This window comes from Arvicanthis niloticus, chromosome 1, assembly GCF_011762505.2.
Source record: "Arvicanthis niloticus isolate mArvNil1 chromosome 1, mArvNil1.pat.X, whole genome shotgun sequence".
Lineage (NCBI taxonomy): Eukaryota > Metazoa > Chordata > Mammalia > Rodentia > Muridae > Arvicanthis > Arvicanthis niloticus.
The window spans coordinates 30,324,226-30,340,343 of NC_047658.1; the positions used below are offsets into that span (position 1 = coordinate 30,324,226).

Consider the following 16,118-nt stretch of genomic DNA (forward strand, 5'->3'; position numbering starts at 1 on the left):
TTGATTAGTCCAACTGATGCTGGCACAGAAGTTCACTCACTCATTGGTTCACCCATTAATTTAGTATAGTATTGGCCCAGTGGCCTTCTGGGAATTCCTGCAACACTGCCAGGCTTGTGTGCAGCACAGATTGCTTTCCAAGTGCAGAAGTAGAATGGGGTAATTACTTCATCAATTTGGGTTAAAATGCTTGCCTAAATTAGATCAGTATTTTTCACACACTGTCAAGATATACAGGCTGTGGCGAAATCATCTTACATTTTTTTGAGATGAAACATGCTTGGCCTTGTAAAAGAAAAGACTCTGATGTTTGTAATTATGGGGAAACTCATAGCCTCTTAGCAGTCATACCTTCTCCAGTGCCAGTCGAAGACTGGTGTTTAGAAACAGCAGTCAATAAGTGTTCTACCCCTTCACCCTAATGAACCCAGCACAGAGATTTGTGATAATGCAGAAGTTTGTGGAACATGTTCTCTTTAAAATAAGTAGGCATTACCTCTTGACCATCTCTAAGCATCAAGCTGTGTGCTGACTCACAGGGTACAGAGTTCCTGTTCTCAAGGGACCTGTGATCCAATGAAGGAGGCATAGGTCTTCTCAGCCTTTCCCAGTGAAGCAGGAGGCTAATATGCGCTCTCTCTCTCTCTCTCTCTCTCTCTCTCTCTCTCTCTCTCTCTCTCTCTCTGCCTCTTCCTCTCTCTGTGTCTCTCTGTCTCTCTTTCTCTCCCTCTCTCCACCTCCCTCCCCCTCTTTTTCTCTCTCCTCCTTCCTTCCATCTCCCTCTCTCCCCCTTTCCCCTGCCCTCCTCCCCCTCTCTGTATCTGGAGTAGATGGGGGGTATTGTACAAGCTCCAAACAGTGGCACTTGCCTGCTGTCTTCAGGATGCTATCAGAAATTTCTGGAAATACAGCAGCAGCTTAAGTACCAAGGCAGCTCTCCATTTTAATAGAGAGAGGACACAAGGAGAGTTATCCCTATCCCTGGGGCAGGAATGAGGTCAGGATAATTACCTTGACAGAGCCTCACCACTGTCTTGGAATGTGTTATGGTTTCTATGCAATAGCAGAAAAATACTTTTGTGTTCAGGCTAACCTGGCCTAAGCCTATGGCAAGTGGTAAGAACTAATACTACAGAAAGACAGGCAGAGGCACCCACCACCCACATCAGGCTGGACCTCTAGCTTTAGGGTATTGGAAACCCTCTTCTGGCATGGGAGAGCACTTGCACACATGAGTCCATATCCACACATAACGAAAAATAAAATATACTTAAAAAAAAATAAACCTCTCCCAGCAGAGTTCTGAAAGAACACTGCCCACACACAACCCCTGACGTTTTTGTGTTATCAAATATTTGTTACTAGGTTGACCATACTGACCCCGATGTAAGACAACGGGACTTTCAAAATTCATTTATATTGTCTGTGGGTGTGGCTCATGACAGTGCATGTGCTTAGCGTAATCAAGACTTTGGGCTCAGTCTCTAGGTAAAAAAAAAAAAAAAGAAAGTTAACAAAACAAATTTAAAAATAATAGCAGAAGAGGTAGATCCAGGCAAAGTTACCCACATACTCAGGTGCCTAGTGTGTCACATACACTAAACAGGGACCTAGAGTCTCATATACTCTGAACAAATGTGCTAGGATCTCACATAAGCTCCACAGGGTTGCTAGGGTCTCACAGAGGCTGTATATGGGGTTTTACGTGTGCTAGACAGACCCCTAGGGTCTCACATAGCCTGGACAGGTGTGCTGGGGTTTTACAGAGACTGGACAGGTTCTCTACCACTGAGTTCCATCTCCAGGGTGAGAGACATTTTAGATGAGAAAGTGGAGTGGCCTTGGTGGTATGGTTGTAGGGGCTGCCACAGACTGAAAGGTCAACCAACAGATACTTTCATGGTTCTAGAAACTGAAAGTCTGAGTTGAAAGTGTCAGCAGTTTGATGTCTCCTGAGACTTATCCTATGGATATCTTTTCCCTATAGACTCATCTTTGCCATTCCTACCCTTGCCCCATGCGCTTATGTCATAGCTGCTTCTGATTATAAGGGCCTATCCTCAGAACCTCATTTAGTTTAATTAGTTCTCTAAAGGGCCTGTCTCTAAACACAAGCACATTCTGTCTTCCTGGAGGTTATAACCCCAACATATGCATTCTGTGCCTGAGAGGAATACCATTCAGCTTGTAATAGACCCTGAAGATTCCTTCAGTTCTAAAATCCCTCCTCCCCCCCCCCCCCCCAGTTTCAGATGAAGCGAGACTTCTGTGCCCTGGGCATGTATGCTTCCCAAGGCACATGGTTGGGATGGAGCATTACAAATGCTGTGATGAAGCCCTGGGGACAGAATGTCCTACTGTTTCCAAGCTGTGCATATTGCTTTTTTTTTTTCTTAGTGAGAATGAATAATAAACAGAAATGGAATATTTTAAGTCATACCTTCTTTGTATGCCAAAAATCATCCTGGCATTCTTCAGAGGCTACTCCCTTCATGGGCATTTTGCATGCTGTATCTGCCACTGTTGTCGATGGAAAAAAGCAGTCCACTCGTTTCAACATAATTCATAGAGCTTTAAATAAACAATAGAAGCTGAAGCAGAGCCCGACTCTGCAAATGGAATGCAAAGCTATTTCAGTAAAGGAGAGAGACTTATGATGACTAAGAGACTTTAAGAAAAGCCGTTGTAAATGGCATTCCATGACCCGAAGGCGAAGCTCAGTGGTAGAACACCCTTGTAATGCCAGAGGTTCAAACCCTAGCACTTCAAAATAAAAAAAAAAAAAACTTAAATATTTCAAAATCAGCTATTGCACAAGGGCTAGTATTTCCAGATAATTCCTCCATAAAGTACACAGGATACAATGGGAAACATTAAAATGTGACTTTTGAGTAATTTTTTCTATGGCTATATTGTATGCAGGGTGGTACATTCTTGTGATGGAGTACAACTCACCTGGACTGATGTCGGCCGTATTTGTACCCTTTTGTGATGATTCAGCCTGGTTTTCCAGTGATACATATGAGCAAGGACAGCTCAATGGGGTTTTTTGTTTCGTGACACTTGACAGAAAATCCAATGAACCTGACCAGAGGCTGATTGGGAAAAAAAAAAAAAAAAAAAAAGAGGAGAAAGAAACAAAAGAAACAAGAAATCCCTTGGTTTCACTGGGTTCCTTAGGGTTGTTAACTCCATTTTTCTCCTTCATTATCTTTCCCCTTCCTCTCCTGACTTCTTTGGAGAAGGCATTGTTATATCCATCAATGGAAAGACCTAAACATTCCCTTTACAGTGAGTTTTCATTTCTTTAACAACACAATCATGATGAAGTCGTTGAGCTCTTGGCTCATACTTGGCTATTTAAATTCTTTCTGGCAAAGGCCAATGAAGAATCTTTAGAGAACATCAAGGAAATTGGATTTTAGCATAAATTCCTATTTTCAAGTAGGAATTGCTTCTCTAAATTGCTATGAAGAAGAAGAAAAGACCTTATGTGTCTCAGGAAACCGCGCACGTCCCTTTTCTTCACTGGTGCCTCCTTTGCTATTATCTCGGTCTCTAATTTTGCATTAGGAATAATCATTTCATCTCACTAACTACAAGTCTGTTTATAGTTAAATCAATTAGTTATTGTTCATTATTAAAAGGAGAAAGCATGCATTAAGCATTGCATGTGTGGCATTCTGCAGAGACTCTAGCCAGAGTCCTACCATAGGTGTGTGAGACAGATGAACAAGAGCCTTTTAGATCAGAATGACCAGAGACTAAGTTTCTCTAATGTGTGTGTACTGTTATTTCAGGTTTCTGAATTCAATCCTTTGACGTTCACCAGTGTAATCGAGTGTGAGAAGCCAAACAATGACCTGAGTAGGTTTCGTGGCTGCATGTAAGTATCATGCATCTTTGCAAGCTTTCTTAGTTTCCTTTCATTAAACCATATGCACACAGAAATACACAGATTTATAACATGTTTTTGGATAGTCTTTGCCACATACATCTGTTTTTTTTTTTTTTTTTTTTTTTTTTTTGGTTGATTTTGAAAGTAATTTGAAAGATCCTGTCAACAGTGGGAACTTGTCAAGTGTTATTGAGGAGTGACTAATTTACCCTCTGCGAGACTGAGGAACATGACAAGGGACAAGAAGCTTATGACTGTTATATATGGTCTCAAAAAAAATGGAAGTCAGAGGCCAGGCAGGAAGAGCCTGGGTTGAAATGCATTCCTTCTTGACCCAAGAACACATTATTGAGTATTTGCTGTATATTGGTCTTAGACAGTGCACTGACTATACTGCAGTAACAGTTACTGCCTTAATGTTTAATTCTTCTAATTAGGATAAAAGAGATTTGTACTTGCCTCCTTTTTTTGTTCCTAAGTAGAAAGACCAAAGGTGGATAAATGGCCCAGGAATGGCCGAGTATAGTGACACTTGGTGACTCTAGGTCAGGGTTATGTAGAGCTCAAAGAGATCACTCACTATACCATTAAGTCCGCTCTTAATGTTTATTTGGAAAACTTCCTAATAGCAACAAGGGTAGTGTAGGGAAACAGTGATTTGAGAGTGGCATGTATATGCAACTGCTGAACTGCAAGGTAGAACTGCATGAACCGTTTCATGGAGAATGAAGTAGGTGACGAAGGTCTAAGGAGACCAGGTTCAGGCTTCCATGGCATACTGCTGGACCCTTTCCATAAGAGCAGAACCCATAGACTTCCCTTCCTCAGCATCCTTGTGATGCTACTGTCGAGGGCAGAGAAGCCTCCCCTCATAAAATGGACTTCTGAAAATGGGTCTCATATCAAAGAACTCTGTGTGAGTCCCTGATTTGCTGATAGTATCCAGCACTGCAACCTGTGCCCAATTCAGGCTCAGCGACAATGGAATTTAGTAGTAAATGGAAGTTTCACAGAAGGTAAAGTGGACTTGTGTGACCCGGAGATAAACCAGCCACTCATTGGGCTTGCCCTAAAGTTCGGAAGTCATTAGATGACCCTTTAAAGAAACCAAGCTCCTAAACGAAAGTGTTAACGTGCTACCGCACAGCCTGCGTGCTGTGCATTTTCTGGTCCTTGTTGACTTCTGGCCTGCTTACCTAGCTTCTAGGAGTTCACACATAGAATACCAGTTCCAGGACCTCTATGAATCCTGAGGCCAACTTAGCTGCAGAGAGGAGATGCCAGGTGTTTAAGAAGTCTTGACATTAAATATCTGCTAAAGGAGGTGAAGGCGATTTCATGTTGCCAACTCAATTAAAAATAGTGGGGAGATCCTTTTCCAATGGCTTTTGGCCTAGCTCTTGGGCTCTGTTCCCTTTGCTTCCTGTGAGTCCTGAAGGAGGTTTCTGAGTGATACTGCATTCACATGCACAAATGACTGTTGATGTATTTGTCACCTGTTGTGGGGTTAGAGTCATAGTAAAGAAGACTGAATCCTTCCCCAGCCACTTTCCAGCCTTCCCCTGCAGACCTTCAGGAAATTAAGTACCTTCTGAGTCTTTAGAACATAGTTTGAGCGTTCAAACTAACGCTCAAACTGAGGTTAGCAGGGTCTGGAGAACATACTTTCTAGATAACCTTGAGTCCTGGTATAGTGGGCATAATTTTAGTGTACCCGTCAGGCCATTGTTGAAAGTTCATTTAATGCATAGAAGGTTTTCATAATGGTAATTCCCTTCTAAATATTGACCACTGTCATTCTGGCAGCTGCTGCTAACTTCACTGCTATAGGTAGTGCTGAGTACCAGGTGAGAAGGGTCAGGAGGTAGGAGATGGTCCTTAAGAAGGAGGTTAGTTCACTAGGTGGCAGAAGAACTATCTGTCTTTTATGGAGATCAGAAAGAACTGTATGAGATAGGAGGGTGGGATTGAGGTTTGCTCAGTTTGAGATGATGGCAAATTCATAAACAGAATGATTGATTTGATAGTAAAATCTGAGTATATGTATAGATGTTTATATAATTATTTCAAAGTCTGAAAGTATAAATTGGTTTACACTCTGGCAAGGAACCCCAGCTATGTGTCTCCATGGTAGTTGGCATTGTAGTGGGATTGTGAGTGAGTAGAAACTCTATACAGGAAGGCAGATCTTGGGGAAGGACTAATAGTGACCTACTTTCTCTTCCCTGTGAGGTTCCCTGATGAAATAGAGATAAAGATTTAAGGACCTTTTGCCTAGATAATGTATTTAGTCAGTGAGGAGGCCAAGCCATGAGGAAAACACAGGAGGAGCAATGAAAGGAATGAAATCAAAATAGGCCTGAAAATTAGGAACATCATCTTTGATGTGACAGAAATGTCACCATAGGGCAGTGCCCAAGGACAGAAACACAGTGGAGACATTGGAAGGGGTATTCTGGAGTCCACAGAGTCCAAAGAAAGGTGATGGCCGTTGTGGAAAATGAGATGGAACGGCCAATGTCTAGAAGATGGAGAAGCACATTGCTCAGCCCTCTAGAAGTATGTCCTGAAAAGGGTCAAGGCGAGGGATGAAGGCCTGGGTACAATAGACAGTTGTTAGAAGGGGACAAAGTAAGTGAAGACTAAGACTACTAATGTGTTTAGTTACATGCAAGGGGGATATAAAGACATTAGTATATTAAAGGTGAGTCCTGATTACAGAGTGGTTTGTAGCCCTTTGCTCACCCACAGCACCTAATTCTCAATGGCTTAGCATCCTAATTCTGCCTTCTCTTCTGGAAACTGTGGAAGACACCTCAGCTGTGGATTTCATTCTGCTAACTCGAGCTTTTCTGATGGTAGCAATATAAATGTCCTACTGGCACATTTCCAGAGAGAATGCAGTATGACATAGTTTGTACCTGGCTTTCCAGTCAGTCACTTCTTACTTCTACCTTGTCTCCACAAAGCTCTGGCTGAGGAATGACATAGAGATACAGGTGGTCTTAGTGCCACCTTGCCTAGACCATTGTAACCTTACCCCCATCTCGCTGACTTTCCATATCTTTTGGGCACAGTTGTTTCAGTAGTTCATGGGATAGACTTGGAGGCAAAATGGCCCTTCCTCCAGTACTCACTTTGGGTGGTTCTCTGGAGGTGGGCTGTAAGCAGCAACATACTAGAGATTTTCCTGCAACTCCAAGACACTACAGAGTATGAAGCTCTGCTTCCGCTAGCCAGACTAATGCTGTCTTCTTGGGAATAGTACAGAGGGAGGACATGGATGCAGTTGAGCAGATATCAGGACGGGATCTTGATTGAGGGGTGTACGTTCCCCAGGAGTAGACCTGATTGTGCTGTGTTCTTTTTCCTTCCAAGAAGGAAGCCTCAGCCTACCTCATCCTGATACTTGTATCAGGGGCTACCTCACAAAGTACATCAGCTACAGGATCTGTCCTTGGTCCGAGACTCAGGTATTCCTGCCCTTGTTATCTTCTCAGAGTGGCCTTCCATCAGTCTCCATGAGACAGAAGCTACTTGCCAGGAAGCCATGGTATGCCTCCAATCTCATTGCTAGGCATGCCTGCAGATTGTTCTCTTTTGTGGAGCAGCCAGTCTAAACTTGGATGTATAGTCATTGTTACTTAAAAAATGTAACTCAAGATTTTAGCTCCCTTGCCAGAGCTGGCAGTTATAGGAATTATCTTAAATATCTGAACTCTGGTCTTAACTCTATAGTTAGTATGACTGCTCCTTCAGCCCCAGGTTAACCTGAGAAGCAAGTGAAAGAACCATGTAAGATACCTTGCAATATAGAAGCCATTGTATAGAGAGGGTGGTATTTTGCCTTGGTGTGCTGTTCCATTGATAGGAAATATAGGACTGTCTGAGGAGAGAGAGCATAGGAATTAGAGGTTACCAGGGCTTGGGGAAAACATTATAGCCTAAGAAGAGGAAGAACTGGCCATGGTATAAGGTTTCTTTGTGGGTAGGTAAAACATTCTTGGATAATTTGCTGGTGATTTTACAGCTCTGAGTGTATGAACAGGAGCTTTGTACTTTAAATGAGTTGATACTGTGGTACAAGAAATACATTGTGGGTTATTAGGAAGAGATACATGTCAGGGGCTTCATAATTCAAGCACACTTTAGTATTCTGTGTACTTTAAATTAGTCCCTATGGTTAAGCCCTAATAAGAACCTCAAGAAGCTAAAAATACCAGCGTTCTCTACCACTTTCAGCTATTTCCAAAGTGTTCTCACTAGTGTAAGTCTAGGCCTTGTCTTTCCCTGTGAACGAAGAGAAAGTTTTCTCAGGTAGCCTCTGTTCTACCATGTTCAGTCAACTTCACAGAATGTGGTGATTATTAATTATTATTCGTGAGTATGTGTGGGTGGGTATCCACAGAGCCCAGAAAGTGTCAGAGCCCATGGAGCTGGATTTTACAGGCAGTTTTGAGCAGGAGAACACGTGTACTGGGAAACAAACTCAGGTCCTTTAAAAGAGTGGTAAGCGAGCTTAACCACTGAACCACCTCCTCACCCCCTTATGTGATGACCTTTGAGACCATGATCCAGAGGAATATTTGCACTTTTGCCTAAAAGATAAAGACGTAGGATGTCTGGTTATTTGTCTGATATAAAATTCACTTTACATCATAAAGCCAGTTGCCTGCTCCTTTATTCAGATTTTCTGTATTTGCTTCTGTATTTGAGTGCTTTGATGTTGGGTCCATTTACAATTGCTATATCTTTCTGTTGAGTTGATTCTTTTTAAAAAATATATATATAATGGAGGGTTTTGTTTTGTCTCTTGGGAAGTTTTTGATCTCAAGCCTATTTTTCCCATGCACGTGTAGCCAGTTAACTCTGCGCTCTCAGTTAGCATTTCTGCCCCCAAATAAGCATTCACAGAGATTTCCTGCCTGTGTGTCATAGACTTGGGTAAAGTACCACAGCACCAGGATGACTGCTGGATGCCTTTGGAATGCAGCCTGCTTACTGGGGTAGCCTCCTCACCCTGGTGACCAATGCAGGGACTGTTGTCACCTTGTGTCTTAGTTAATGCTCTATTGCTAGAAGAAGCATCATGACTAAGGCTCTTATAAATAAGCATTTAATAAGGGACTCGCTCACAGTCTCAGAAGGTGAGTCCTTTTCCATCATGGAGGGAGATGTGGCAGCAGGGATGCAGGCAGGCACTAGAGTAGGAACTCGCATCCTGATCCTCAAGCAGGAGGCAGAAAGTGAAACTGTGCCTGATGTGGGTTAAGTGCACACCTAGTGACACACCTCCTCCAACCAGGTCACACCTCCTAAGCGCTCTTAAACAGTCTACCAAGTAGGGACTAAGTATTCAAATATATGAGCCTACGGGACCTAAATCTTATTCAAACCACCATATCTCATAAGGTATAGCAGCAGGATCATTACTGACAATTGAACTGTTTCAGTTCCTTAACTTTTCTCAGCCTGTGTTGAGAGTGAGATTTGTGTGAAATGTTTCCAAGCATCAGTGGCAATGAGCAGGCGTTAAGGCGAACTGTAATCATATCTGCCAGACTCATCAATTTTTTGAGTGCTTTCATTCACCTTCATAGACATAATCATCCCTTGAGAAAATGGGACATCAGCGCAAAGCAGTTTGGTCATTTCCACATGTATTTGAATTTGATGAACAAAAAACCTGAACAATGTATTGTATCAAAGGAAAGTCTGCCTAGGCTTCAGCAGTTCCAAACTGCTGTCATTTTGTCCTTCCTGCCTATGTCAATCAGGGTGCTCAGAGTGGCAGATGGTGTTCTCAAATTCATGGAAGTAAGACTTCAGTTATCTATATGCACAGGGATGGAGAGAGCCTTGCAACATATAAGTCATGGTAGAGACACTGAATCAAATACAGGTGTGTTGTTTTCACCACAAGGTCCATGGACTTGAGGGCAGGAGTGGACACGAGGTGAAAGTCTATGTGGTGAAGAGACACAGTCAGTCAGTGCTCTCTGACCAAGAAGGCACAGGAGATGTACTCCCTAACCTCTGTTGCTCCCAGCTACTCCTTCACCATCCTTCCAAACTTTCCCATCCCATAGATCCAACCTAAAGCCAAGGTCAGGGAAGCAGCCAACATTTGCCAATTACTGAGGACAACAGGGTAGGGAATGTAATAAGATAGGAGGATCCTGCCTGGGGATTTAGGAGTTTAACAGAGATGATATACATGAAGACTATAAAACTGAGCCCACACTATGAGAGGGACCTCCTCTGACACCAGCGCCAGCATAAGGAAGGAAGAACATTTCTGTGGGTGGCTGCCCAGAACAAAAAGCCTACAGTGAGCTAAGGCACTACAGAGCAGACAGCCTGCATGGGAAGCTAAGGAAGTACACAGCCTACAAAGTCTCCTCCCAGAGGAACACAGTGCTCATGTACATGCACAGAAGGTTGCATGCATTGTCTTGAGATGCAGAATGACAAGGCCAGCAAGACTGAGCTGCAGATGTCCGCAGAGAAGTTTGTGAAACCTGAATTGAACCAGTGCTTCAGACATGGAGCAAAAATAAAAGCCTTGGATTACAAAATTTAGGAGTATAATGTTGAGGTCTGATCACTGTGGTGATACAAAAGCAAGACAGGGGTTCGTACCACGCATTAGTGGACCTCAAGGCCAGGTTGGTATACGACCACATCAGAGCAGAATGGATTGAAGTCCCTGGTGTCTGAGTGGCACAGATTAGCTACTCTGGGAAAGGAGTTCACGTGTTCCCAACCTGTTCCCAACAGCACATGAGTTAGAGAGACGCAATGCTCATTGAGAGAGAAAAGCAGACATTCATCTGCTTGGGCGCTACTGTTTCCCAGATCAGCAGATCTTAGCAGTCAGTTCTTCATAACGTTTTCCTTCTAGGGAGTTTTCATTTGGAAGAGCATATTTAGATGAGCCAAGAAGCTTGAGGACTTGAACTAGATGAGTACTTCCAAGTAGGCTAGACTAAATGTTAAAGGATGTGCTTGGTTGCCATAGACAGAGTACCACACTTAGGCAGAATTGAAGACAGAGGTTTATTTCTTTTTTCTGGAGCCTTGAAGACCAAGGTATATTTGGGTTGATTTCTCTCAATCTTTCTGTACTTGGCCTGTGACTGAACAACTTGTCCACATGTCTTTTCCCATTGGCATCTCTCTGCATGTCTGTGTCCTAATCATTTCTTAGAAGGTCAGTCAGATGGGGTCAGAGACGGCCCCATGCCCACATTTAAACTAATTACTTTCTTACAGACACTCATCTCTTGGGGCCGTGGGGATTGAAATTTCAACACATGGTTTCTAGGGACAAGGTAGTTTGAGCCTATAACCAAGAAGCAGGTGCTAATGGCAGTTTGGTGGGATCTCCTTCTCTTGAGCATCTTTGGAACTGAGTTATATGCCTGTGTCTGCTCTATGACCAATAGGAACACTCTGCCTCAGAATTTCAGGCTAGTGGTTACTGCTCGCTAGGACCACTGGCTTATTCTCATCTCTACTCTTCCTTCCATTTCTGATATGGGCACTTTTCTCACAGGAATATGTCTGTGCCTCCAGCATCTGAAGCCCATTCCAGAAACTATGGTCCTTATATAGGCTGGTTCAACTTCTGGTGATGAGTTTACTCCTCAGTTGATTTGACTTGAAGGCATAGTGTTGGACTTAGGAGCGTTGCTCAGTTTCAAGTTGCACTTGACTAGCATTTTGGAAGCCCTGGGTTTAATCCCTAGTCCAACACACACACACACACAGAGAGAGAGAGAGAGAGAGAGAGAGAGAGAGAGAGAGAGAGAGAGAGGAGAGAGAGAAAGAGAGAGAGACAGGCAGAGACAAAGACAAAGAGAGTGAAAGACAATTCTTAGATCCTCAATAACTTGGAGGTTATTCACAGAACTCTTCACTGTGAATTCCAAAACTCACAGACATTCGAGTCACTTATGTAAAATGGCATAATGTTTGCATATAAACTACATATATTTTCCTGTAAACTCTAAATAATGTGACATAAAAACTATGCAGTGTAAATAGTTGTATACTGTGTTTTTCAAGAAATAAACAAAAGAAAATCAACCTGTTGACTACAGAGACATTCCTCACCCCCAGTGTCATCCACCTATAGCTGTTTGAATCTGCAGCTGCAATGCTCAGAGATGTAGAGAGCTGGCTATAGTTACAGATAATATCAAACAAGGTTGAATCTGAAATACTATTCTTATTTTTGCTGAGTTCATCTTGTTTCTAGAAAACTGGGCTTATTGTTTTTCACTGCTGCCCAGAGAAGTTTTTTTTCATGTCCAGTTATCTCTTGAGACATATCCACATGAGAGATAGAGCATGGAAGCTCTCTCCCTGGTAATGGGACAGGGCTTTGTATGTATCTGTCTTTGTGTGCCTCTGCCCAATCTCTTGATGCTTAGTTCCTGTCTTGAACCTTTGTCTTGGGTTGGGTTTGCCAGGTATGAGCCATCGGCACAGGGCTGATTTAATAGTTCCTATAGTGTCCCTTTCTACATACTCTGCAGAAGAACTGGCACTGTGGTGAATTACATGAAATTAACTACAATACATTTAAGTACAGCAAGCATTTTAGTCTTGATTTTTTTAATAGTTTCTCTTATTCAATAAAAAAAATGTATTTCTGTAGCTAATGTGCGTCACTCTAGGAGCTGTCAGAAAAGAAAACTTTCAGATACGTCTGAGTTGCCAAGAGGAGACATTTTGACTAAGGGTGGGGAGAAGGATTTCTATAGTGGGTATGGAAAGGTGGCCTGTATATTGGGCTCCTGGATCTGTCCAGTGTAGTGATAGTGTAGATCCTGTTGGACAGTACTGGTCTTTGGACCAAGAAGACAAGTTTTAAAGTCAACTGCTTAAAATTAAAAAGTACTTTTAAATCTATATAGCACTGACACAACTTGGAATGCTCCTGGTTTACATACATCTTAGATTAAATTTATTAATATCTTTATAACTTTATGAAAAATCAATGTAAAATGATACCAAAATTGGGTTTGAGGAAAGGGCTCAGTGAATAAGAGAACTTGCAAACACGAAGACCTGAGTTCAAGTCCCCAGCACCCACGTAAAGATCAGATGTGGCCATACATACCTCTGGCACTAGCACTGGAAACAGAAGCTGGGAAAGAAACAGAAAAACATCTGCATTTGCTGGCTGTACAGCGTGGCTGAAAAAAATGATAAGCTCTGGGTTCAGTGACAGACCCTGTCTCGAAGAAACAGAGAGGGACAGAGCAGGGTAGCAGACCTCTGGTCTCTATGTCGATACGTATACACACATGTTAGCATATACATATATCTCATAGATAGAAGACAGACAGACAGACAAACAGACAGACTCACATGAACCCACACAAACTGTTGTCAAAATTCATACCATCCATTCTCAAGGGCTATGTGTGTTTTGTGACAACCCAAGGCACTGAATGGCACTCTCATTCCTGGTAGAGCAGATAGATGTACCTGCAATCACCCAGCAAGACTGTCCTTGTCAGCTTCCCAGGTCTGTCTTGCAACTACACATTTGGCAGTTTCTGTAGTCAGTTCCCAGTTAATCCCATTCAAAGTAGATAAATAGCAGCTTTGGGGCTTTTATGCTAATTTGAAGCAGCTCCCTCAGAGTTGCTATGGTGACACAGCAGACACCCATGATGGGGCCTTCTGTCTCCTTCCCTGTCCAGCACCAAGGTGTCCCAAAGTTTTCTCGGGTACTTCCAAAAGTGCTTGTGTAGCCGTGTAACATGCCATGCTCCATGTTCCTCTGCAGCATCCACAGCGATGGGGAGAAGGCTGCGCTGCATAAGGAAAACTTGCTGCTTCGAGGGTGCACCATCAGAAACACAGAAGCTGTGGCTGGAATTGTCATCTACGCAGGTAGGCACAGGATAAACCTTAGACCATCTGTCTACTGCCATACTGTGCTACGTGCTACTCAGCATGTCTTTCCAAGTTCTATTTCATAATAAGAGAAAATTAGAAAACTAAAATTTAGGAAAACAGAAAAGTATTGAAAAACAACATTTGTTCTAATAACAACCCTGTCAATAGAGTTCTTTCTTTTTTCTTTAATATATTTCTTTCTGTTCATTTTAGAGTTGTTATATCAGTCATTCTGAATCCTATTTTGACCAAGGTTCTTAGAGAGCTGCAATCCAAGTTAATTGCTCTATGGGATCCAGTCCCTGGTTCCTTGTCTTTATGAGACTGGCATTCCATACTCCTCCATCCTCCTCTGCAGGACATGAAACCAAAGCCCTGCTGAACAATAGTGGGCCCCGCTACAAGCGCAGCCAGCTTGAAAGGCAGATGAACTGCGATGTCCTCTGGTGTGTCCTTCTCCTCGTTTGTATATCTCTATTTTCAGCGGTTGGTAAGTCTCCCAGGATGAGTCCTCAGTGAAGTAGACTGCTGCACAGCCTACAGGCAAGCTTGGGGGCTATCCTGACTCCACTAGACCGAGCACCTTAAAGGTCAAAACACCATTTTCACTACTTGGATTCCAGGAGTGCCTGCATCAGCATCAGTGTGGCCACACTGAGGTGAATGAGCTTCCAGAGTAATCTGCCTTTTGGAGTTGAAGACTACTTGGATGGGGGAGATGAATCCATCATAGACATAGTAATGAGTCCAGTGAAAGAGGATTCAGCAGTAGTGATGAAAGCTAGCAACAGGAGATAATAACAATGAGGCTGTATAAAAAAAAAAAAGAGAGAGAGAAAAACAATAATTTGGGTCTTAGAAGGGGGGACCAAGCAAGCCAGCAGTGGCGCAGCGGCTAAGGTGGCCGCCTGCAGAGGGCAAGCCCGTCTCTCTCTCTCTCTCTCTCTCTCTCTCTCTCTCTCTCTCTCTCTCTCTCTCTCTCTCGGTTTGAATCCCGCTTTCCCTGTGTGACTCTGCCCGAGTTTAATGGGAAAAAGAAGGGGGGACCAAAAGGTCATGTAAGCTTTGCAGTAACACGTTTTGAGGCTCCAGCACTTGATTTACACCTTGTCTCTCTCTTGTCAGCATGGACCAGACAGATGTAACATGGTCTTGAAGCATAGTCTCAGGTGATTAAATAAAGCAGAGCCACATAGAACCAAAAGGTTTCTGTAGCCAGATAGGTGTGGGACTTAGTTTAGAAAGAAGCATGCGTAACCCTTGACTTCTTAGAAACTGTAACATGTGAATGTTGAATCTCCAAGAAGGGATCACATGAGCAGTATTGAGGTCCTGATGCTTGTTTACCCAGGCCCTAAGACTCTGTGTTTTTGGAGCAGCTGGATAATGAAGTCATTCTCCCAGCTCACAGACAGTTTTTATATCATGATCAGTGGTGCCATTCAGCGCCATCAACAGGAAACCCATGGTGCAGTTGTGAGGTTCTTACTGTGTTGTCCAGGATGGGGGAGAATGTTTGATCCTTCTACCTTAGCCTCCCAAGTGACATGATCACAAGTGTAGTAGCATACAGTTTAAGAAACTCTCGATGTAAGCAAAACAAAGCGTGCACTCTTTCTAGCTGCCTGCCAAAGGGTCCAAGAATACTATGTACAGAGAAAGCTGATAGAACAAATATGTCATGTCCAGTAACAATCTTTAAAAAAAAAAAAAGTCTTAATTTTCCCAAGCAGCATTCTTTCTTTCCTGTCAGATGAATGATGCCTCTCTTTAAACATGCACAGGGCATGGATTGTGGGTTCGGCGCTATCAAGAGAAAAAAGCACTATTTGATGTTCCTGAGTCTGATGGCAGCTCGTTATCCCCAGCCACAGCTGCGGTTTACTCATTCTTGACAATGATAATAGTTCTGCAGGTAACAGTAATAAATATTGTATGGTAATTACTTTATTTTCTTCTAGAGAACTCGAAAATCTTGCAAAGAATTTTTTTCTATAAATTCTGCATCTTGAAGAATCACAAATACATGTTGCCTTTTATTCTGTTTGAAGGTTCTCTGGTGACTTTCCAGTTGATGCTCTTCTTTGCTTTTCTTTAAATGATTAATGCTTTCGGGATTGAGTTTTCCCATTGTTTCTCTGGTTTTTTTCTATTACTATTAATTAGTTATTACCAATCTATTATTATTACATGCTAGGCAAGTGCACTAACCATTGAGATACATCCTCAGCACTGTTTTAAAAAATAAATTTAATCTGGGAATAATATTCAGATGTGCAGAGAATTTCAGACACTAATAGAG

General features: G+C 42.6%; 1 protein-coding gene across 1 annotated transcript in view; it reads left to right on the top strand.

The window, feature by feature from the left end:
* The window catches only part of Atp10a (ATPase phospholipid transporting 10A (putative)), a 164,124-nt gene that overhangs the window by 108,210 nt on the left and 39,796 nt on the right, over positions 1 to 16,118 (top strand). The window contains 4 exon segments of the mRNA XM_034521047.2: positions 3,801 to 3,886; positions 13,704 to 13,810; positions 14,175 to 14,306; positions 15,601 to 15,731. Of these exon segments, the coding sequence (XP_034376938.1) occupies positions 3,801 to 3,886; positions 13,704 to 13,810; positions 14,175 to 14,306; positions 15,601 to 15,731 (456 nt within the window).